The sequence below is a fragment of the Quercus suber genome, unplaced genomic scaffold, assembly GCF_002906115.3.
Source record: "Quercus suber isolate HL8 unplaced genomic scaffold, Cork oak 2.0 scaffold_521, whole genome shotgun sequence".
NCBI classification, from domain to species: domain Eukaryota; kingdom Viridiplantae; phylum Streptophyta; class Magnoliopsida; order Fagales; family Fagaceae; genus Quercus; species Quercus suber.
In genome coordinates this window covers 213,399-236,637 of record NW_027069970.1, presented here as the reverse complement: position 1 = coordinate 236,637, position 23,239 = coordinate 213,399, and the positions used below count along the sequence as shown (strand labels likewise).

At 32.8% G+C, this 23,239-nt stretch overlaps 2 protein-coding genes across 3 annotated transcripts; both read left to right on the top strand.

The window, feature by feature from the left end:
* Positions 1–209: 209 nt before the first annotated feature.
* On the top strand, positions 210–4,746 carry LOC136063392 (uncharacterized). The gene is given in 8 exon segments (XM_065763736.1): positions 210–589; positions 855–949; positions 1,870–1,943; positions 1,946–1,986; positions 2,107–2,225; positions 3,390–3,576; positions 3,735–3,884; positions 4,333–4,746. Coding segments are annotated over 8 exon segments (1,248 nt in total). The 5' UTR covers positions 210–298; the 3' UTR covers positions 4,624–4,746.
* Positions 4,747–13,397: 8,651 nt separating this feature from the next.
* LOC136063388 (probable WRKY transcription factor 3) lies at positions 13,398–19,760 on the top strand. 2 transcript variants are annotated; one of them, XM_065763732.1, is made up of 4 exons: positions 13,398–13,996; positions 15,751–16,430; positions 16,526–16,684; positions 19,011–19,760. In XM_065763732.1, the coding sequence occupies exons 1-4, from the start codon at positions 13,613–13,615 to the stop codon at positions 19,279–19,281; spliced, it is 1,494 nt and encodes a 497-aa protein (XP_065619804.1). In that variant the 5' UTR covers positions 13,398–13,612; the 3' UTR covers positions 19,282–19,760. The 2 variants fall into 2 exon arrangements, with proteins under 2 accessions (XP_065619804.1, XP_065619803.1); XM_065763731.1 differs by having other exon boundaries at positions 13,400–13,996; positions 15,712–16,430.
* The last annotated feature ends 3,479 nt before the right edge of the window (positions 19,761–23,239 follow it).

Genomic DNA, 23,239 nt, shown 5'->3' with positions numbered 1-23,239 from the left:
TAAAAAAAATAAAAAAATGAAGAAATAATATTTAAATGAGATAGAGAAAATGATAGAGATTCTATTGAAAAATGTATTTAAAAAATAATAAGTTTAAATGTTATTGTTTATTGTTTAAATAGTACAAAAATATGGGAAATCGGTTGGCCGTGACCTAAGGCCATAGCCCTATATTAACCCATTTGAAATTGGGCTTTGAACTCTCCCAAACTCTCCAACCCATTTCAGATGATAAGGATATGGTATTTCAGACAAGAGTGAAGAGACAACACTAACTCCACTCCTCCACAGAACTTCAATGGCTTCCATTTGTTACTACTCACTTACACTCCCTCCCATTCCCAAACCACCAAACTCCCGTACAACTCGACCCTTCTCCACATGTCTCTCCATCTCCATCCCAAACCCATTTCTCCGCTCCATTCACACATTCCGGAGCTCCGTAACCCGGGCCAATGACTCACCTTCGTCCACCGCTGTCCAACAACAAGGAGACGCTCAAAAACCAAGCGAAGAAGACTCCATGAGCATTGATAATCTTCACAGCTTCTTCAAACTCAACCTGGGCAAGTGGAGAGGTTCTTTCTTTGTAAGTCTATTCAGTCATTTACTGCTCATTTGCTTTTAACTACTTTTTGTATTTTTTTTTTTTCTTCTTCTAAGTCTGAGCTCTTTGTTTGGTTTCTGAGAAAATGAATTCTGGGTCTTTCGTTTTATTTTATATTTGATTCCAAATATGGAGTTTTGTGTCTAGTTATGTTTTAAATATCTTTCATTGCCAGGCCAAACAGAGAAAAAAAAATGTTTTGTTTGTTTTCTGGGGTGCTGATTTTAAAAAAAAAAAAAAATGGCAGCAATTTGATGCTTGCGGGAATTTGTTGCAAAAAGTGAGTACAAAGCTTGCCGTGAGCTCCTATGGAGAAGATGAACTCATTAGTCTCATTCAGACGTAAGTGTCACTCTTAATGAGCATTAGTTGTTAATCAATTTTTTTTTTTTTTATAGATTAATTGTTGTTCACTGAGCAATAAACTGGATGAAAAACGCTGTTCGTAATTCTGAGATTGATATAATGATGATGGTTAAAATATTTTGAAATGAAAGGAGAAGTCTAGTGAACCATGTCAGGACTTACTGGACTCAAGTCTATGTAAGGACTGAAGATTGCTTAAGTATAGCATGATCCATTTGCTTGAGAATTTGCAATGCATTGGACATTTGTTGATCAGACGTGATTGTTATGTTTATTTAGGACATTTTGAGAGTTCGTCCCAGAATAGGGCTTCAAAGCAGGGTCTATCTCCATTGGTAATTGTACATGATCGGCTTTTATCATGAAATGATTGGCATAACAATATTGTTGCTACAGTCTCTAATGATGGTGGCCAGTTATAAATGATTATGCTGAATTTTGTAATGAATTTGGGAGTAGACGACCAAGTAAGTTTGGGTTATTTTTAACTTTCATTTTCACTTTTGATACCAATCACTTCTCCAGACCCAGTAAAAGTGGGAGCTTTGTGTATTAGGTACAACATCTATTATACTAGGAAAAAAAAAACAAAAATGAAAGAAAAAATGGCAGTTTATTGAGGTTCTGGTTTTTTTGAAGGAAATATAACTGGAACAAGGAGTTTATGGTACTTGTTGATATCAAGCTTTTTTTTCTCCTTAAAATGGGTGATTACAACTCACGTTCCTGCATAGTTTTGTACCTATAAACTTACCTTTTACTTATGAATGGGGGAGGACAAGCCATTTGCTCTAGAGGGCATTGGCCTTAATATCATATCAAATAATAATAGCAGTGTATCTTGCACTTTTTGTTGCTGTATGATTCTATTGTACTAATTATCTTCTACTATATAGGTTATACATAAAACAGCCTCCATCAAGCACTTCAATTTCGGGATATGATGATGAGCCAGAATGGGCAGAGTACAAATTAAAGAAACCAATATGTTCACTGTGGACAAATATCAACAGGTAAGTATTCTAGCATTTTTTACATTAAATAGGTTTTGAGTTCGCTTATCAGCTTTCCCGTGGAATAGGTTTTTGTGATCCCATTGTTTCTGTTGAATATCCATTCCAACTAGTCTGCAGATTGGTTTTTTCCCAAAGGAGAGAGCGTTTGCTTTAAGATACCAGACAGCTGGCATGTTAGAGACTGTATTAAGGCAAGGGGTTCTAGGGGAAGACGACACTGGTGAAGAATTGCCAAAGTAAGTTACTTCTTCTAATAATGTTTTTTATGCGTTACTGGCAATTAATAGTGGGACTATGCTGTCACATTAGTAATATGGTTCATGCCTGTTAAAATTGATGAGAAAAGAAAATGAATAGAAAATTGTTTTGCCCATTATTGGGTGAAACTAAGGCTGCAATTGATGGAGATTTTTACAAAGTTTATGTTGTCATTTTTGAATGTCTATTTTCATTGTAACAATACTTTAAACAAAATGAATTGGTCAATAGGTAGCCAGTATTCCATGTATTAGCTTCTATTGTTTATATTTTTGATTGCCTTTGCTCAGTCTTTCCATAGACATGTAATTATTCTATACAATTCATTTCCACAGGTTTCTGTAGCTAGCCTATGGTTTAAATTTTCTGTTTTTCTTAATTTTTTCTTTTGTGCAAAATGACTTTCAAAATTATCATCTTAAGGATTATTATGAAATTCTATAAATTGTAATAGTGGCCGTTGCTCCATTTGAAGTGCTGGTTCTTCACTATCAAATGTGGAAAACAGAAATGGATAGGTCGATATAGATATGGCATGCACATAGGCCAGAAGTTGTACGCTTTCAACGTGGAAAGAGTAGATGCTTGCAAATGCTTATGTTATATGACTGTCTCCGTAGTGTCAAACTCTCACTCGTATGTCATCTATTTAACCATCCAGACTGCCCATAGGATGAGCATGTGTATGCTTAGTGGGCAATAACAAAGAGCAATTAGTTGAGCAATTGTCCAGTTACTGGAAAATTAATAATTTGAACACTTCTTTTTGTTTAAATCATTATAATAATTAATCAGTTAATGTCCTGTTTGGAGATTTGGTTAGTACTTGTTTGGTACAACTTATTTTTCAACTTTTTGAAAATGTTGTTTCACAAAATTGTACCTAGAGAAAAGTGAGGTTTTGAAAAACTTGAAAAAAATGAGATTTTAAACTTCTCTCCCAGATAGGAACTTATCAATTTGATTATTTTGGACCTCCTTCATTTTCAGAAATTTTCACAATTGAGGATCTACAAGTTGTAGATTGCTACTATGTGACCTTGATACCTTTATGTGGAGGACCTATAAACCTTTCTAACAATTATTGTTTCTCAATGAATATACTTACTTCCTTTTTCTTTCCAATGCCCCTCACCATGCAGAAATCTTAAGCTTCCCTCTCGTCGTCCCTCTATTGTATGTGAGAACTGCCTATATTCTCTGGAGAAAGATATGCGAGCAAGAGCATTCCATATTATGGACCCAAAGGGCATCCTAGAAATGCTTCTTGTCTTCCTTGAGGAAAGAGGTGATGGGGTGCCTTTTCCTCCTTCCCTTGACAATACCACAGTGAGTTTGATACCCAATTTTTTGTTGAGCAGCAGATAGTGAGTAGCTTTTGGGTTTTCATCATTATTTTTCTTTTCTTTTTATTTTTTAATAAATATTGCCACTACAAGGAAACATATTCAGTGTGATTTGTGGTCACATTAGATATCTTTCTCCAGATCCAGGGAAACACAAACAGGATTCTTCCATATCTTGGTAAATGGAAAGGTCACTCTATCACAAAACGCAGTGGTGTTTATGGAGCAACAATTGCTGAAGCTGATACAGTTTCATCGCTTGAAATAAATGACAAGGGTCAGCTCATTCAGGTATCCTACCCTCATAGGCAAATTACTTCCTCATGAATCCGAAAATAATAAATACGAGCTGGTTATTATTATTAATAATATGTAAACAGCAGAAATTTGAGCTGCTTGACCAATAAAAATGAAGATAAAAAGCATTTGACATTATTATTGTCTCTCTGTAAAGCATGCAACAAACAGGTTTTACGTACTCTAAACTGCCGATTATTGCTTCCCAATCTGTCTGACATGCTCATTTCTCTCTGTTTTGGGATAATAAAGTACTTCAGCAACTCAAATCGTGCTCCGGAATATGATTAAGTAGTAAAATACTGCAGTGATATATTGTGATACTACTTGTTACAGCTGTTTGTTAAAACAAGATAAAAATGGTAATAATAATGTTGTGATCTGTTTATGTAAAGTTATGTTCTAAGTCACTTTTCTCTTTTTCCTCCACACAAAAAATAAGGATATTACTTCAACATCTACTGGGGGTGAAGTTACCACTAATGTTCCATGGACGGGTACCCAGTCAGACAATTTAGTTATATTTGATGGGGGTTACCAGATTACACTCTTGCCTGGTGGCATGTATATGGGATGCCCATGTGATGTGGCAAAAAGTGTGGCAGAATACAAGTCATTCCATTTGGAGTTCTGTTGGCTTGAAGCACCCGGCAAGAGACAGAGGCTAGTTCGTACTTATGATGTTGAAGGTTTGGCTGTCTCATCAACTTATTTTTCTGAGATTAAATTGTGAGTAGCCCAATTTCATTGTACATGTACTTTTGAATTGAATAGAGAATGATCCTTTTACCCATATTTGCTCACATATGTTTCAGAAAAAAACCCAAATGATGAATCAATTTACGCTTGCTTCTATTACTCTCAATAGTCTGGTGAGAAAAGTTGGTGATTGATTTTATAAATGAGCATTGTTATTTTTCACAAATCCTTCCCATCTTGAATCAATCGCCAACTCCTCTCTTGACATAAAATCAAAATGACTGCTCTTGAGGGGGGGAGTTTTGTGAATAAAAGCATTAATATGAACAACTTAATATCATGATTTGCTGCTAGCAAAAATGTAGCAAAATGCTTCTTGGAGTGATTTATAGATGTGATTTTTTATAGTATCTAACTATCTATTGTTGCCTTAGGTTCTAATGTCTGACATTGCTTACATCTCCTCTAGATTGACAGTTTAGCATAGCCGAACATGTTATATATATATATATATATATATCAACTTGCTAAGCTTGGTTTCCGCACTGCATGTTGAATTAGCATTGCACAAGTGGTACAGAACTCTGAACCACGTCTGTTGCTGCTAATTAGTATATGTCCTCAACCAACAAGCACATGAAAAGTAGATTCTCTGGATTGGAGAATGCAAACATAACTAACACATTTTTTTGTCTTCTATAATAGAACAGTATGGTTGGTGGCCTTATTAAATTTTTTGGTGTCTGTTTCCTGTTTCTTAATTTTATTTCCACATTTTCTTTCTGGTTTTGTGGGTTTGGTATGTTGAAATTCTGTTTGTTTGGCGGACCACAAAATGCTCCTGTTTCTTAATTTTATTTCCACATTTTCTTTCTGGTTTTATGAGTTTGGTATTGTGAAATTCTGTTTTGTTTGGCCGACCGCAAAATGCTCCCAAATGGAGTTGGATTTTCCTTTAGCAATATGATATCTTTGCTACCTAGCCACCAAGGATGGGTTAATGTGGTACAGGGTGTCAGGGTGTATGTGCTAACATGAATTTTTTTTTTTTGAGAAACGTGCTAACATGAATTTTGATTCTGATAGACATGTAGTAATTTAGAAATTAACTATGACAAGGACTGTACTCGGTATTTTTTGGTCTGTGGTGAGATAACATAATGTTGAATATGCAAATGCTATGACCAATTAGATTTGGCATCCATTGAACTTGAACCAATGTCCTATCAAGAAATGTGACGGCGCACAACTTGTGCTATTTTCTAAATGAAGTGGACCATTATCTTTTTTTAGTTAATGCTGGCATTAAAAAAAAAAATTTAATCATTTTGTGAAGATATTAAAGAAAGAAGAATTATTATAAATAAAGTCACTTTGAAGAAAAATAGAAAATCCTTAATATATGAAAAAAATCCTAACAAAGCCTTAAAACAGATTTTGAAGTAGGTGCCTACTCCTGTGCATGTGCATCACAAGTTCAATTTCATGGTTTTTAAAATGTGGCATGTTTCACCAGGGAATACTGATGCTGCAATTTTTAAATCTACTTATTTTTTTAAAAAAAAAAGGCAATATAAATCATATTGAAAAGATATTAAAGAAAGCACAATTATAAATGAAGTCACTTTGATGAAAATCCTTAATATGTGAAAAACAAATATTTAAAAAAAAAAAAAGGCAATATAAATCATATTGAAAAGATATTAAAGAAAGCACAATTATAAATGAAGTCACTTTGATGAAAATCCTTAATATGTGAAAAACAAAGTAGCACAACAAAGCGTTGAATTGATTTTGAAGTTGGATTCTTGGAAAGTTAAAAAATTGTTTAATTTTGAGTCTCAGCCTTTAAATAAAAAAATAAATAGCAGTGCCTGGAATGTCAATTCGGATATTACTCGTGTTGCTCTGTGTGTATTGAGAATCTCACTGTTTAATTATATGTTCTATATATTTTTAACATGCATGTAAATTTTTATGTTAGTCAGATGTAATTTACAATTTGATCTATAAACTCATTTTTTATGCATTATTTTAAACTACAAAAACTCGAATTTAAACAATTGATTAATGACATTGTCATTGATCTTTGATCATTTTTTAATTTTGCAAGCATGAAAAATATACGAAAATAATGTAATCTAATGGTAGATTTGTCAAAATTTACATTCAATTAAAAAATATTGAGTGGTATAACTTAAACTCTACCTTGTATATATTCCCAAGCTTGGTCCTTGGTAGATTAAATCCGTATACTTTTTATGTACTTGCAGTGCAAAGACAGCCATATCACATGAACTACAGGGTTTAGGCGTCCATACATGCACTTCAGTTTTTTTGGGTTCAAATTGACAAATTGTTTTGAAAATGCATTGGAGAGTACATTGAGCTTTGCATAGATTTGCATTCTATATCTTTTTGCTAACCACTAACTCTTTAAAAAAAGGGAAAATTATTTTTAAAAGGCTGCTCTGGCAATTTCAAGAAATGTATTATTATTATTTTTTTTGAGAAGGCAATTTCAATAATAGATATTTTACAATTTTAATATTCTAATAACCACTATTTATTGTATCACGCAACCTACGGTGATCTTTTATTATATACTTTATTACAAATATTTTCAATTATATAAGTTTGATAAAATTTTCATTTATTTTACACATTTTTATTAATAAACCCATACAAACATTTTGCAAATCAAATAATAATATATATTAAATAAATATTATTTGTACTTTTTTTTCAACCAAACATTACTTGTACTTTTAAAACACTATAAATAAAATAATTGTAAACTTGTACAATTACAACACTTCTTAACGAAATTATTGTTTGTTTAATCTCCTTGATAAATAAACAAAAAATAGAAGAAAGAAAAACTAGAACCAAAGCTTATGAACTTGAGCCATCCACACGACTTAGGATTTATTTATTTATTTTTGGTTTGCTTTTTTAATGAGTCAGATATCTATTTTGCTATACAAACTAGAACCAAAATCTTATGAACTTGAGCCATCCACACCTCTTTTTTTTTGGTTCCCCACCTGATGATATTTTCAAGGGCCTATTTTGCTAAGTACTGTAATAGTTTTTTCCTTAATTATATAATTAAAAAGTCTCTTCAACAAACTTTTTAGTTATATAACCTCTTTTTAAACTTGATTTTGCCAAAGTCATGTTATATGCAAGTAACATTGATGTGGCACGATTGATGTGAAATTAAACTCGAATTCTAAGTTTGCTGTGCACATAAGTGAATACTGCATAAAACTCCATTTTGGGGAATTCAAATTTTACTTTGAACTCCTAAAAGAAACTACATAATTAAATAATGCAAAAACCAAACTTTTAGAGCAAAATAAAACCTATTTTCAAGGCTAAGTTATTTTTATTTTGGAAGAAAATTTAGAAGGCAAATAAGTTTGTAGATATTAATGAGTGGGTCCTGATGGATGACCCAATGGCAATGATAATGGATGAGACTGAACTGAGATGTGGGTGGGTTGAGGGGCGTACACGGCACCGTGATGAGAGAGAACTCGGGTTTTATTTTTTTCCATTGTCATTGGGGTGGGTCAGCTTCAACATGTACTAATCAATCCTTATCATTTCTCTCATTTTCAATCCCTAGTGGATAGTTGTTTTGTTTGGTTAACTTTGTGGCTTGCACTTCATACACGCAGCTCATTTCTATTTTATTCTTTTCTTTCTGTTGCCAATTTGCCAACATGTCTTTTGTTTGCAGCTTGCTTTTAGTTTTTTTTTTTTTTTTTTTTTTTGAGTTTTTAACACACTACCCTAACATTAATATTATACCACTTTTTATTTTACTCAGCTCACAATCACATGTTCAAATTGCTCTTCTTCTTCTTTTTATAAACATTTTGATATTTATTTTTACATGTGCTTGTTATACCACTTTATGATCTACAATTTATAATTTATTAATTGCCTGTTGTCAATGGTATCTAGCTTAATGTGCTATTTTTTTAGATAGAGAGAAAAAAAAAGAGACACTAGTGAGGTGTTAAGCGACATGCTTAAGTTAATTACTTGGTTTTTTTTTTTTTTTTTTTTTTTGGTAGCAATTACTTGATATTTGAATTAAAATTAGATATAATTTGTCACATACATCATTCCTTTTTCTTCTTCTTCCTTTCCTTTTTAAAGTGAGTTTCTTGTAATTAATGTGGGTAGCATTTTCTTTATTCTTGCAATCGTGTTTAAATAGGAGATAGTAATGGTTTATAAAATGAGAGAGAGAGAGAGAGAGAAAGAAGGGAGAGAGAAGAGAGAGAGAGAGAGAGAGAGAGAGAGAGAGAGAGAGAGAGAGAGAGAGAGAGAGAGAGAGAGTGGCAAAATTGGACACGACTTGCGAACTCGACACAATACAATACAAAATTAATAGGTTATGAGTTGACGTTTAATAGGTTTGTGTCATATTCGGGTTGACACGACTAACCTATTTAATAAACGAGTTGGGTTAGTGTCCATATTATGGAACTCGTTTGACATGTCTGACTCCTTTAATTAAATGACATTTTACCAATATACCCTTCAAAGTTCAAACCTTATGTATATAGACTTATTAGTTGTTGTGATTTATTTTCTTTGACATATTATGATTGATTATTTCTGATATTGAGATATACTTTAGTTTTGAATTATTATTTGTAATGCAGTTGCTCGTTAGTTGTTGTGGTTTATTTTGAGATGTTCCAAAATATTGTTCTGTTTTTAAAAATAAAAGTCATTAATTTACTAATGTTCCTATTATACTCCTATTAATTTACTAATTTAATTTTTTGATAAATTTTTTTTAAGGGTAGTTTTGGAAATTTATAAAATTTTAAAATGTAGACAAGACAATAAATAATGTTTCCTTAAAAATTTTGACTTTTCAAATAAGACAAAAAAAGTAGGACGGAGAGAGTATTAAAAATATTTATTTGTTTGTTTTTTCATAATTCATATCAATTTGATTAATACTAAAATTATTTATTATTTATTATTTATTTTTTCATTTTGATAAAATCTAATAAACAGGTCGACATGACTAACCCGTTTAATAAATGGGTTGTGTTAGGGTTGATGAATCCTGACCCGTTTAGTACACATATTGGGTTAGGGTTGACCCATATAGTTGAATACTCATGAGTCGACATGACATGAACTCGACATATGAACACGAATTGCCACCCTTAAGAGAGAGAGAGAGAGAGAGAGAGAGAGAGAGAGAGAGCTTTGTTGTTTAAAATTTATTTATTTTTTAAATACAGAATGAAGAAAGTGAAAGGTGGAGTTTGAATCACAGATGCCATAAATGGTTTCACTATCACTTGAACTTAAAACAAAATTGTATAAAAACTTAAAAATATGCAAAAGAAAATAATAAAACAGAAGCCGCCACCATTAGTTTTTCCATTATTATCTTTCATTCCCTTTGGTTTTTCATTTTAATTTTTATGAAGTTTTGGTCTCTCCTAGGGACCAACAAGTGGTATTTTCAAAATGTGAGTAACAAAAACACTTTAACAATTATCTTTCTAGGGTCATCAAATCATTTTCATGTTACGTTATAGTCTATCAATTTTCTAAACAGAAAAGAATATATAGAAAAAATTCCAATTTATGGCATTTATTCATAATGATTGCTCTTATCGTATCAAAATAGTAATTGGTTTTTGGTGTAAGTGGAGTTTGAACCCTAAATCTCTTATTTGATACTCCCTCCGTCCCAATTTTTTTGTCCTGTTTGAAAAGTCAAACTTTTTAAGGGAACATCATTTATTATTTTGTCTACCTTTTAAAAATGTATAAGTTTCCAAAATTACCCTTAAAAAAATTTATTAAAAAATTGAATTAATAAATTAATAGGGGTATAATAGGAACATTAGTAAATTAATGACTTTTATTTTTAGAAATAGGACAATATTTTGGGACATCTCAAAATGGAATAGAGGACAAAAAAATGGGACGGAGGGAGTAATAAAGACTTCACTAATTTAGTTAATTAGAACCAATGAAAAGACAATGGAAGAAAACCACTCCATTAAATAAAATTTTTTGTCAACGAATAAGGAATGTGAGTTTGTATCCCTCGTATACCTAAAAACCAATTGATATCTCAGATAATGATAAAAAATAATCATTATGGAGTGAATATCGTAGGTTTGAATTCTTTGTACTTACAAACATTAAAAAAAAAAAAAAACTCTAATTAAAGTAATGTAACTGGTTGTTTGCCTACTATAATCATGTTATGCATAATTGTTAAAAATCATGAATTGGACCTTAAATCAAATTTTAATGTAGATATGTTGTATTGTGTAATATATTAATATTTGAAACATATTGCTCATTCCTCAATTGTCAAGCTATCATTAGCATGATTTTAAAAATTGGTATGGTCAAAGAATCGGTTTTGGTCCCGATTCTTGATTTTACTCGATTTATAACCGGTTTTAGGGGTTTTTACCAAACTGAATTGGTGCCTAGTTCCCAGTTGAACAGGTTGGTTTGATCCAATTTTTAAAACTATGATCATAAGCCAAACACTAAAATGTAAATTGTTATATATTTTGGAATTGTGTCTTGGTAACAAGACACCATCCTTGAGACTATAATTATGCATGACAATCTATATTATTATCTTCTTATCCATTCTATTAAGTTGTGGATCATTTTAATTTCACTCTTATTATTTAACCAATAAAATAAAAATAGATTAACTTACAAATTATACTCTATAATTTTAATATTGGTGCAAATAGACAAAATTAGATGGAATAACTAATTTGGTAATTGATTAAAGTAAAAATATTGAAATAAAAAAATGAAACTTGCAAGAATAGAAAACAGATTGAATTTTAGAGGTTGTAATTAGTAATTTAACTTTATATAATGTATTACTTAGATTTTACCCTTGTTTGTTTTGGACACTTTTTTTTTTTTTTTTTTTCATCAGCAGATTTAATAAAAATGGAGAATAAAAAAATATTGGACTCACATAATTTATATATATATATATATATAAATCATAATAAAAAGAAANAGACTTACTCTTTTTCTTTTTCTTTTCTTTTTTGTCTTTTCTTTTCTTTTCTTTTTTGATTATAGACACACCTTGTATATATTAGTGTATTAAATATGTTAAAATATATATGTCCAAAATTAGACATGTGTCTACATTCTAACATAGTACAATAGACACAATCTCAACCCTTCAATTATTAAGGATTGCAGGTATTCCAAGACTTCAACACATGCTAATTTCCTAACGACTCATGTGAGATGCTTCATACCTACGCAAACAACGATAACTACGGGAAAGTCGAATCTCTTAGAAACATGCCAAAGACCTAACCAACTCAACTAACTCCTCGTGAGTATGATTTTAACAATGGTTTAAACTTAATGAGAATGTACCAAATGTGCCGACTTGCCCTATGAACAAGTTGTGGGAAAATTTGTAGTCTTAGCATTTTTATTTTTCATTGAATTTTTTCTTTTCAATTTCATTTTTTTTTTTTTATAGTTAATTTTGCATAGTACCATTTTACTATTTTCAGAAGATATTATTGTTGTCCTTTTCACTTTTTTTCGGATCCGTTTACAAATTGATTGACATGACAATTTTTCAATGACTTGGCCTTAATTTAAATATGACCAGTAAACATTAAGAATATAGTTCACTCGCAATCCATTCTGATTCACAACATGTGCTGTAGTTGTTGATTAGGTATTATGAGTTTGTTACTTGATGTAAAAGGGGGAAAAATAATGGCCATTGATCCTTGTAGGATCAATTTGATGCACTATGCATTTTTAGTAACTTGAACTTTGAGCGAATTTTCATTAACGAAAGTATGATACGTATCATTTAATATTAAACGATTTAAGTTGTGTTTAGATACTGCTTATTTTGTTGAAAGTACGATAGATAAAGATAAAAGTTAGTTGAAATAATATGGTGGGACTTATGAATAGTGTCAAAAAGTGCAGTGGAGACATTAATAATAACAAAAATAAACTGAATAATGAAATAATTTTTATTTTTCATCTTAACACAAACGCACACTTGGAAGGTGTTTGGATAGGAATTATAATTCCTACGTTTGCGTTTTTCTTTTTTTCTTATAGTCCCATGAACAGTGCAATTAGGCAAAAGCACATTGATTTCATTGATAAACAGTAACTGAAAAATATTTTTTTATTGTTTTCAGTTTTCAATAAAATAAGCGGTATTTAAATACACCCTTAATACAGCAAGCCCTCAGACTTTTTCTCTATGTGTGTTATCAATAAATTCAACTATTTTAATTAAAAGTGAAGTTATAGTTTACTCTTCTCTCCTTCCTTTTTCTTCTAGAACTATAGTTTACTTTTTATTTTGATGTTGTTATTGTTTTCTATTTTGGAAATGAATAAGGACTTCGGGTGTCTAAAAGATACATATTGATGAAAATCATCTCAACTTTTGTTAAGTTGTTCTTTACCTAGCTATTTAAGAAATTTTGAGCTCCTAATCTCTGCATACATCATAGGTTACACACTTCATTCATATATTAATAAGTGTATACATATATATATATATATATATATATACATTTTTTTTTCTTTTTATATAAAAAAAAAAGTCATTATCGGTTTCGGCTCCGTGGACTTTCCACTGAGAGATAAATTTGAAGAGAGCACGAAACACCAACAACAACATCAACTACCATCATTTCTTCTCACTAACGCGCAAACTAATAAATAAAAAAAACACACATTTTTTTTTTAAATTATTAAATTATTAAGAAAGTAGTTGCAAGCAATTACACAGAGAGAGAGAGAGAGAGAGTTGCAGAGTCTTTAGAGAGAGAGAGAGAGAAATATTGCATAGACACAGAGACATTTATACACAGAAAGATAGAAACTTTGAGAGAGAGAGAGAGAGAGAGAGAGGGAGAGAGCTTTTAGAAGAAAGTAGTTTGCATAGAGACATACAAAAAGAGAGAGAGAGAGAGAGAGAGAGAATGGCAAAGAGTGAAGATTCAGGGAGAGTTACAGCACCAAGGCCAACAATAACACTCCCACCTGGACCATCCATGGAGACCCTTTTCACAGGTGGGCCTGGAGCAAGCCCTGGACCCATGACTCTTGTCTCTTCCTTCTTCTCTGACAACTACCCTGACTCTGATTGCCGTTCCTTCTCTCAGCTACTCGCTGGAGCCATGGCCTCTCCTCTAGCCACTCCCACCTTCTTCACCCACAAAGACAATTCTTTGAAGGATAACACTTCTGGGTTTAAGCAAAGTAGGCCAAACAATTTGGTTGTTGCTTCCTCACCATTGTTCACTATTCCACCTGGCTTGAGCCCCTCTGGCTTTCTCAACTCCCCTGGATTCTTTTCTCCTCAGGTAATTTGAATCCGATTATGGTGTTTTTGTAACGGGCTTGTTTTGTTTTTGATTAATTCTGTGTTAATTTCATCGTTTCTGAGAGTAGGAAAGCAGAGTTATGAACTTTGCATAATGCTTGTTTTAGAGTGATTGCGTTGAGGATGAGAACAAGATAAGGATAAGATATGAATCTGACGGTTCTTGAGAAATGACATATCAAGTAAGGACGTATGATAAATTAGAATGATAGAAAAGAATACACGTGGCTGAACCTTGACTAGTCTATTGAGGATTCATAGCTGACCCCAAATTTTTGGGAGTAAGGGTTGGTTCTTGTTGGCTTTGAGAGTAGGGAAATGTAGTTATGGAGTTTGCATAATGCCTGTTTTAGAGTGTTGAGGTTGAGAGATAAGGAATAAGGTATGGGTGGCAGTTGAAGTTGTGGCATTGTGTTAAGGTAGTTTATTAAGAATTTTATACTTAAGATTGTGAGTAACATGTTTTTGTTGATTCTGTATTAATTTGATGGTTTCTGATTCTAGGAAAAGTGAAATTATGGAGTTTGCATAATGCTTGTTTTGAAGAAAGAGCCACTTTTATTCAGATTTTAAGATTGTGAATAATATGCATATATGGTGAGGGGTTTGAACTATAACTGGAATAGATTCATTTTTGAAACTAGAGGGTGTTTAAGTTTGATGCTTTGGTTGTAAAGGGATAAGGTTTTCAAATCTTGCTTTCGAACAATGTAAATCACATCGAAGCAATTCAAATTCCATGGGACAAGCAAGAGGCACTTAGATTATCTCATTTGTGGATATTGTGTAAGATTCATGCTATTGTGCCTGTAAGCAAAGAAGTATACCTGTTTCCCATGTGCTGGATCAATTTCTTTCGGTTCCTTTCTCTAATTAATGTTTGATTCAGCTTGTGGTGGCTACAACTATTTATTGAGGAGGCATTTCCTTGTTGTGTCAAGCATGGGGAGAACTTTTTTTTACTTGAAATTTTGAGGGGTTGGACTTGGTGAAAATGTATTTTTGGAAAAATTATGGAATTTTGAATAATAATAATAGTGAATTTTATGAAAAAGTGAAATGATAAATTATAACTTAGGAACTATTAATGATATGAATTTATCGTGATTTTATTGAGGTTTAATTGTAGCTCTCCACCCTAAACTTTGTTATTTGCAATTTTCACCCTAAACTATAAGATTTTGCAATCTATTCTTTGATTGAAGATTAATGTGCAATGTCTGTTCATTATCCAAAATTGGTGTTAAATTAACAAACTATTGGATTGATTAGGGTGGATATTGTAAATTACTAGGAACTAATATTAATTTTGACATATTGGTGCATTCCACCATTCAACAGGTCCACTAATTTATTAATTTTGACACTAATTTTGAATTGTGTGGTGGACTTTGCAAGTTTTTTTTGGTGAGAAACGACTTTGCAAGTTAATCTTGAATCTGTTGTGGAATGCAAGAGTTTGAATTTCAATATAGACATCACAAACGAGCCAATAGTTAAGGATGGATAGCTGATAGTGTAATTATACTAAGCTATTCATGCATTGTTGGATTTTTGAAAAATGAAAGTTTGGTTTGGTCTGTATTTCCTTATAAGACAAGTTGGATATTATGTTGAGGAGTGAGAACTTCATGGATTATTACACTACCATCTAATTTTCTTGTGGCTTATTTTTGTTCTGCAAAATCCATGCAGAGCCCCTTTGGAATGTCTCACCAGCAGGCCTTGGCACAGGTTACAGCTCAAGCTGCACTAGTCCAATCTCACATGAACATGCAAGCTGAATATCAACCTTCTACACTAGCAGCGTCTACAGAGTCATTGACGCATAATCCATCCTTTACTTTAAGTGAAGCTTCACAACAGCAGATGGCACCCTCAACATCAGACCCCAGAAATTCCATGATGGAACAATCAGAGGCCTCACATTCTGATAGGAAATACCAGCCTACCAATGCTGTTGATAAGCCTACCAATGATGGCTACAACTGGCGTAAATATGGGCAAAAGCAGGTTAAGGGCAGTGAATTTCCACGAAGCTACTACAAATGTACACATCTGAATTGTCCTGTCAAAAAAAAGGTTGAGCGTTCTCTTGAAGGACAAATAACTGAAATTATCTACAAAGGACAACATAATCATGAACTACCTCCACCCAATAAGCGTGCAAAAGAAGGTAGTGATCTAAGTGGAAATACAAATTCTCTAGCTAAGCCAGATCTGGGTTCGCAAAATCAGGCTGGAAATTGGAACAAGTCGAGTCAAGCGGTACCAGCTTATTCAGTTCCTGAGAGGGATCAAGAATCTACTCAAACAGCACCCACTCAGTTAACTGGATCAAGTGACAGTGAGGAGGAAGGTGATTCAGAAACAAGAGAAGAGGGGGGTGGTGATGAGCCAAATCCAAAGAGAAGGCATGTTCCCAACCTATTATTGTACATATTCATTCTTTTACATTTTTTTGCTTTTTTGTAATTTTTGGAAAATTTTTTTTTACCTTGGAGTGCAGGATGACAGATGCTGGGACATCTGAGTTACCTTTGTCGCACAAGACTGTAACAGAACCAAAAATCATTGTGCAAACAAGAAGTGAAGTTGATCTTTTAGATGATGGATACAGGTGGCGGAAGTATGGACAAAAGGTGGTCAAAGGCAATCCTCATCCAAGGTGGTAACCTCATCTGTTTCTATTTGTTTGTGTTTTGTTCTAATGATTGCATGGTGCAAGAGGATTCTAAGAATATTTCAGTATCTTTCTGACCTGACATTTTGAAAATCAAATATATTGAGTGAAAGAGTTGCATCAACTTTGGCCCCAGTTAAACGGCTTCTTGTACCTCTAAGATGAAGCTTTAATGTTTATATAATTTGAAGTGTCATGAGCTTTTAATTTCAATTGTCTGATCTGATTTGGATTCAACTTTTAAAAATGATATTTCCAAAAAATTTGAAATTTCATATATATTAAAGGGGCCATAAACTGAAGCTTACAATCCAAAAATATGAGTAAACATGCTAGTAAGGCTGCCTCTTAAAGTTAAGAGTTTACGTATGGTTTACAATTTCTGTGTTCATTTGAAAAGATCACCATGCTAGAACTGGGCTACAAGAATGTTGATTTAGGCCACCCTTATCTTCCTTTGATTTATAAGAGTCTAACTCAAGTAGCTCACTGTGGACTTAAAGTTTTATTGGAAGATTGAAAATGAAAGACAGTTAAAAAAATGTCTCTTTTCTTAACCCCCCCCCCAACACCCCCCCCCCCCCTTCACACACAAAAAAAAAGAAAAAAAGAAAAAAAGAAAAAAAAAGAGAGTCTCCTCAAGTCTCTTGTTCTTCTGCTTCACTTGACCATCATTAGTTTGTGCAAACAGTTATTTTGTAGGTCCTACAAGCTTTTTTCTATACTTTTATTTCTTTGAATGTTTTCTTTCTTCCCTCTGCACTTGATGACTAGCACATTTACCACATGTTTTATATATGAGACCAAGAATCTGATCCACTGTTTATTATATCTTAATATTCAAAAATAAGAAATCTTATCCCTTCCAAAATTTTGGTCATGAGACAGAAGCATCTTTGAGTGATATGAGACATAATCCTTTACATTTCTAGAATAAAATTTTAAATTTCTCTGTTTCATATTCTAAACACTAAATGCAAAACTTGATAATGTTTATATCATTCAATATAGAATCTAATTACTTTTTCCTTGTTGCGTCAATTGGTCTCTCGAGTTATCAGGCCCTCACATATGAGATATTGTGTCTAAGTATTTGTGTTAGAAATTGCCTCGTATTCCTATTTTGAATTGGTTTGGGTTTTCTTTGAGTTGAAGGAAAGTCTACTCTTTGTTCAAGAAGCAATAGTATTCATTGTCCACTAGGGAAGGTATTGCTAGTCCATCAAGGAGTAAATGTTGAAGTCTGATAAATAGATAGTGTTACAAAGGGTTTGATGGCTTTAGCTTGAAGGGCTCCTGTATAGGGCAAGGAAAAGACTCATAGAAGAACATAGCATGGGTTTTTCAAGAGTTGGTAGTTCCTTTGAGGTTAAAAGATACCTGCATTTGAGAGTTAAGAGCTTGATATTGTTTAAACGAACACTATTGGGACTTTGGGATTGTGAGTGTCTTGTTTGTGAGTTTGGTATTGAGAGTTTATTTTTGGTGTTTTTGGATTTGGGTCAGTCATGTTTGTGAGAGGTTTTGAGAGTGTTTGAGTTTTTGAAGTTTGTGAGTATTGTTTGTGAGCGTCTGTGAGTTTTATTTGTGAGAGTTAGTCATGTATTTGTAGTCCATATTTCTGAAAATAGATTTTGATTATCATCGACCTTGGATGTAGGCATGTAGTTGACTAGTTGGCCAAACTATGTGAAATATTGATGTTGGGTATACATGTGTAAGTGAAGTCCCACATTGAATAAGAATAACAAGATGGAGTGATTAATATAATATAGCAATGTCCAAACTCATAGGCCTAAGCCTTTTGGGTCAAGTAGTGTCCCTATATCTTATATTAACTACTCAATTGGACGCTTCCCAAGGTGTTCTCTCCAACAATTGATGTCTTGTGTGATTTTTTTTATTTTTATTATTTCTTGTTCATGTGGATTTGCTTCTTTTAAGCTCATATTCCAATAGTTTGTGTGCTGTATAATTGGTTTATCCCCAGTTTCTTGATGAGATTATTATGATAAGCTGAGATTAAACTCTCATTTCGTGATCAGTGATGACAAATGTCCTTATTTTGTCTCCCATGTCAGTTAACCAAAAGAACTTCTCCGAGTGTGTTTGCCTTTGGAGCTAACAATTTGATCTTGGCATGCTTTCCAAAGCTAGTTTTTTCCAATGCTATGCTTAGCTTATTTTTATAATTTTATCTTGGTATCCTCTCCCAAGTTTTTTTTTTCTTCTTCAATTTTTTGGCACTCAAACCATTAATGATGTTTATTCTCTGTTCGAATCATTTTTATATCTCACTATCTGTTAACAGGAGCTATTACAAATGCACTAGTGTGGGATGCAATGTCCGTAAGCATGTTGAGAGAGCTTCAACAGATCCTAAAGCTGTCATAACAACATATGAGGGAAAGCACAATCATGATGTCCCAGCAGCTAGAAACAGCAGCCACAACACAGTGAATAGAATTGCACCACAGAAGGTGGTGACTGAGAAACATCCATTGCTTAAGGAGATGAATTTTGGAAGTAATGACCAGAGACCAGTACTTCTACAACTTAAAGAAGAGCAAATTACAGTATAAAGTTCCCTGCTGAAATCTCTTATGATGCCATCATCAGTTCTGTGGTTGATTCAAGTGGACTAACAAGGCGCAAAATGAAGCAATGCAGAATATAGAAATTACATGAAAGGTTTATTAGCATTCTCTGGAGATGGTTACTGCATGTGTAATTGGTTGATGATACTTCCTGCATACAGCTCCTTCTGCACTTTGATATTGAGATTTGGTACCACACATATATATGATACTGTTTACACTTAAATAGTTGATGACTATAACTTACATATTGATTTAGCTTAAGTTCCTTGGCTGTTCTTTTTCCTGTTTAATTCTCGTTATAGGGGCTGTTTTGTAATTGGCAATGTGTGCTTGAGGCAAAGAACCATAGTGATAAATGCAATGCAGCCACTCTGCCAAAATTGAGATTGTGATGCATGTTGGCTGCAAAACCTTGTATAAAGTTTTTTTTTTTTTAATTAATTTTTTTATTATTGGCTTCACAGCAGTTTGTTTTGCAATTTAGTATTGCATAATTAGTGTTGTCACAGATATATATATATATATATATATTGCATTTTTTGCATTTTTGTGGGGTTAGTATTGCATAATTAGTGTTGTCATATATATATATATAATATTGCATTATTTGCATTTTTGTGGGGTCAGTAAAGGATCAATCAAGCTTTGAGCTGATGACCGAGCAATATAGTCATCTTGGTCACTGTTATCCACTTTTCCTCAATTTGTTGCTCATTGTGTAGGCCCAAGGTCGACTTGTGGGCATAGTACAAAGGAGCCTTGCCAATTACGAGGGTCCTCGCCCACTTGAGAGGTATTGCTGAGCAGCTACTGGGAAGCCTTCTAGCAGAGATAGGCCTATTAGAACTTAACCTAAAACCTATGTTACGAAATAGAACAACATGAGCCTCACATAGGCGAGACTATGGGGATTCATATTGCTGCTTCAACCACTCTCCACAATATTGTATTTGATGCATCCTAATTACCATCAAGTTTCTTTTAATGGTAACCCGGTTTCCCATGATTTTGGGGGATGGGAATTGATCCCACTTCCCCTCTTTCGCGAGAATATCTCATAGAGTAATGTTGCAGCTACAAATTATTTTACAACATTTTACAAAATGTTGACATGGTTAACATTTTATTGGTTTTATCTAGGCCCACCATTAATATCATATTTTCATTTACTAATAATCACTCACCACATCAACAATTTGTAAAAAAATTTGTAAAATAGTTTGTATCTCTAACATTATTCTATCTCATATCCGTTTATAGATCAGGAGTTGCCATCCTACACACATCCTCTAAGTCGAACTAAGGGGACGACTAGCTTAGAAGGGAAGGGAAGTACTACCAAAACCGACCACTCACACGCCTATAAATAGTTTAATATACCCTTCATCTGTTGTACTAGGTATGTAACCTTGGCACTATTACTCTGCCATTTTCATTTCTCTTCTTCTACCATTGGTTTATGGACTTAACCATCAAAGCCTTTCTAGCCAACCCCTGAGTTGGTTAATGCCAAATTCAGGTTTCTCTTTCTTAGTAGGAAATCGTTAGGTTGCAAGGGTTCATCATTGTGAACCCTTGAAGTCCTTGTTGCAAATGCATATTTTCTTTGAAATAAGAATCTAAAATAAAGAGAGTATAGAGAGAGAGAGAACACATGAAATACCTGATTTAGCCTAATGAACTACATCTACATAAAAAAACCCTTAGCGACTACATCCACATAAAAAAATCCTTAGTGACTACATCTTCCCTACTAAGTTGTGGTTTGCAATTGAACCTAATGTGTGGTATTTAATATTTATAATAGGCTAAATCGTAAACTAACTGTACACTAAACCATGGTTACAAAAGTTGCACTCGAGTATTGCTTACCCACCAAGTAGGATTAGAGTTAGGGCATGATTAAGATTGGTTTGTTATCTTTAATAGTAATATTGATGTATTTGCACGCATGTGAAGATCTTTCTCCATCGAGTTTGGTAATTTTCGAGGCAAGCTTAGCATGCTAGTTTGCTTTTGTACAAATCATTGAATTGTAAAGTTAGATGTTGGCTACAATGTTGTGTTGACCAGGACATAGGTTACATTTGGATCTTGAGAAAGTTATAGTGAACATAAATTCTCATTATGCACGACATATGAGGGATTCTCACTTTTACTTTTGCTTTTGCTTTTGTTTTGTTTCTTTTTACATTAGTTTAGTCTGAAAGATAAATCTTTCCATGTATTATTAGGACATTCTTTCACAAATTGTTGACCTAAAAGAACTTATTAAGTATTGGAAGCTATTCACTCCACTTGATTAAGTTGAAAGCTATTTCTTAACAAAAAGCACACATGGCTAACCATTTTTCTTTAATATTGTTAATTGTTGTACTCCACAATAACCTTATGTGGTACGCAGCCTTACTTTTCAATTATTTCTACCCCTAAGTGGTAAGGTATTATTCCATGTGATTTGGAAATTCTCACTTTGGAATTTGGATTCAATCATAATAAGAAACAAATAAATTGTCACATGTTTGTCAATTTTTTGATTCGGAGAGCAAGAAGCTCCACCTAGAATCAGAATGAAGAATCATTAATTTGTTGTGATTTGGCGTGAGTGGCATACTTTGAAGGCTCCAAAAGTGAACCCATGTTGTACGCTGTAAACTTTGTCAAAAGAAAGAAAAAGGCATGTGAGTCCATATATTTAAGCCTGTCAATTACATTTGTAGTGGTGCACTGATGTTCCTACGTATCATATACTACAAGAAATTAACTTTGAAAAATCTAATCTTGAATTCTATTTTTGCCTCAAACTTTGTGCATACTTATCTCTTATAAGATTCTCAAAAAAAAAAAAAAAAAATCTCTCTTATAGATCAAAAATATTTATTTTCTTTATTTTTGCCAAATAGGCAAAAGCAGGAACCTCAATGGGTGCTTAATGTCTTGGGTTCGAGTTTCCTTACAAAAAGATTACATTCAACCTGAAGAGTTAATTAAGTGTAATGCAGAATCATATTTTCTCATTACTACTCTCAAACATTGTGCAAAATTCTCTCATATACAAATTTCTATTCTTTTGTTTCACCAAATGCATGAAAGCATGAATCTAAATGGATTGGTCTAATTGTTTTAAAACTTTATGTGATGCATGAGGTCATGGGATCAAGTTTCCTAGGGATTACATTCAACCAGAAGGATTAGTTAGGTGTTACTTGAAATCATGTTTTTTCACGATTATGTTTGCCTTAAACTTTGTGCAAAATTCTCTCTTATAAAATTTTATTTTCTATGTTTTCCCAAATACATGAAAGCATGAAACTTAATAGGTTAGTCTATTAGTTTTTAAAGTTTCATGTAATCTATAAGGTCATGTGTTCAGATATCCTAATTAAGGGGATTATATTCACCCTGGAAGGCGCTAACCGAAATTAGGTTTTCTTCCTCCCAATGATAATAAACAAAGTTATTAAACCTGAACCGACCTGACCGGTTGGACCCATAACCTAGTGAACAATATCTAAGTTGGTTTGATTGTTTAATTGGACCACTTATGAAAATGACTCAACATAAACCCAACAAGTTTTTTGTAACACTTGTAAGATGAACGAGTTGTTTTCATCCATTCGATATTATAATTCTAAACAAAATTATCTTTATTGGCCCGTTGTGGTATTGTTTTTTGAGTGAGAAGTTTAATAAAAATAGATGATATTATTATGAACTCAATGCTAGACTTTTCAATGAAGATAGAGTTTTCAAATTTTAGCTCAAATCATAATCCATAGGATTGGAGCAGCTAATGAGAGTATGGGACATGCAATATGCATAGAATGTGACTTAGGAGTTTGAGGTATGCTTTTGTTTCTAGAATTTTAAGTCATTTAGTAGGTTTTATTGAGCAAAGACTTGGATCAATGCTAGACTTTTCAATGAAGATAGAGTTTTC

Bases quoted from the DNA above. Each gene is read 5' to 3' on its own strand.
- LOC136063388 (XM_065763731.1), top strand. From the start codon at position 13,613: ATGGCAAAGAGTGAAGATTCAGGGAGAGTTACAGCACCAAGGCCAACA. The intron at 13,997-15,711 runs GTAATTTGAATC...AAATCCATGCAG, and splicing joins CTGGATTCTTTTCTCCTCAG to AGCCCCTTTGGAATGTCTCA. The intron at 16,685-19,010 runs GTGGTAACCTCA...ATCTGTTAACAG, and splicing joins AAAGGCAATCCTCATCCAAG to GAGCTATTACAAATGCACTA.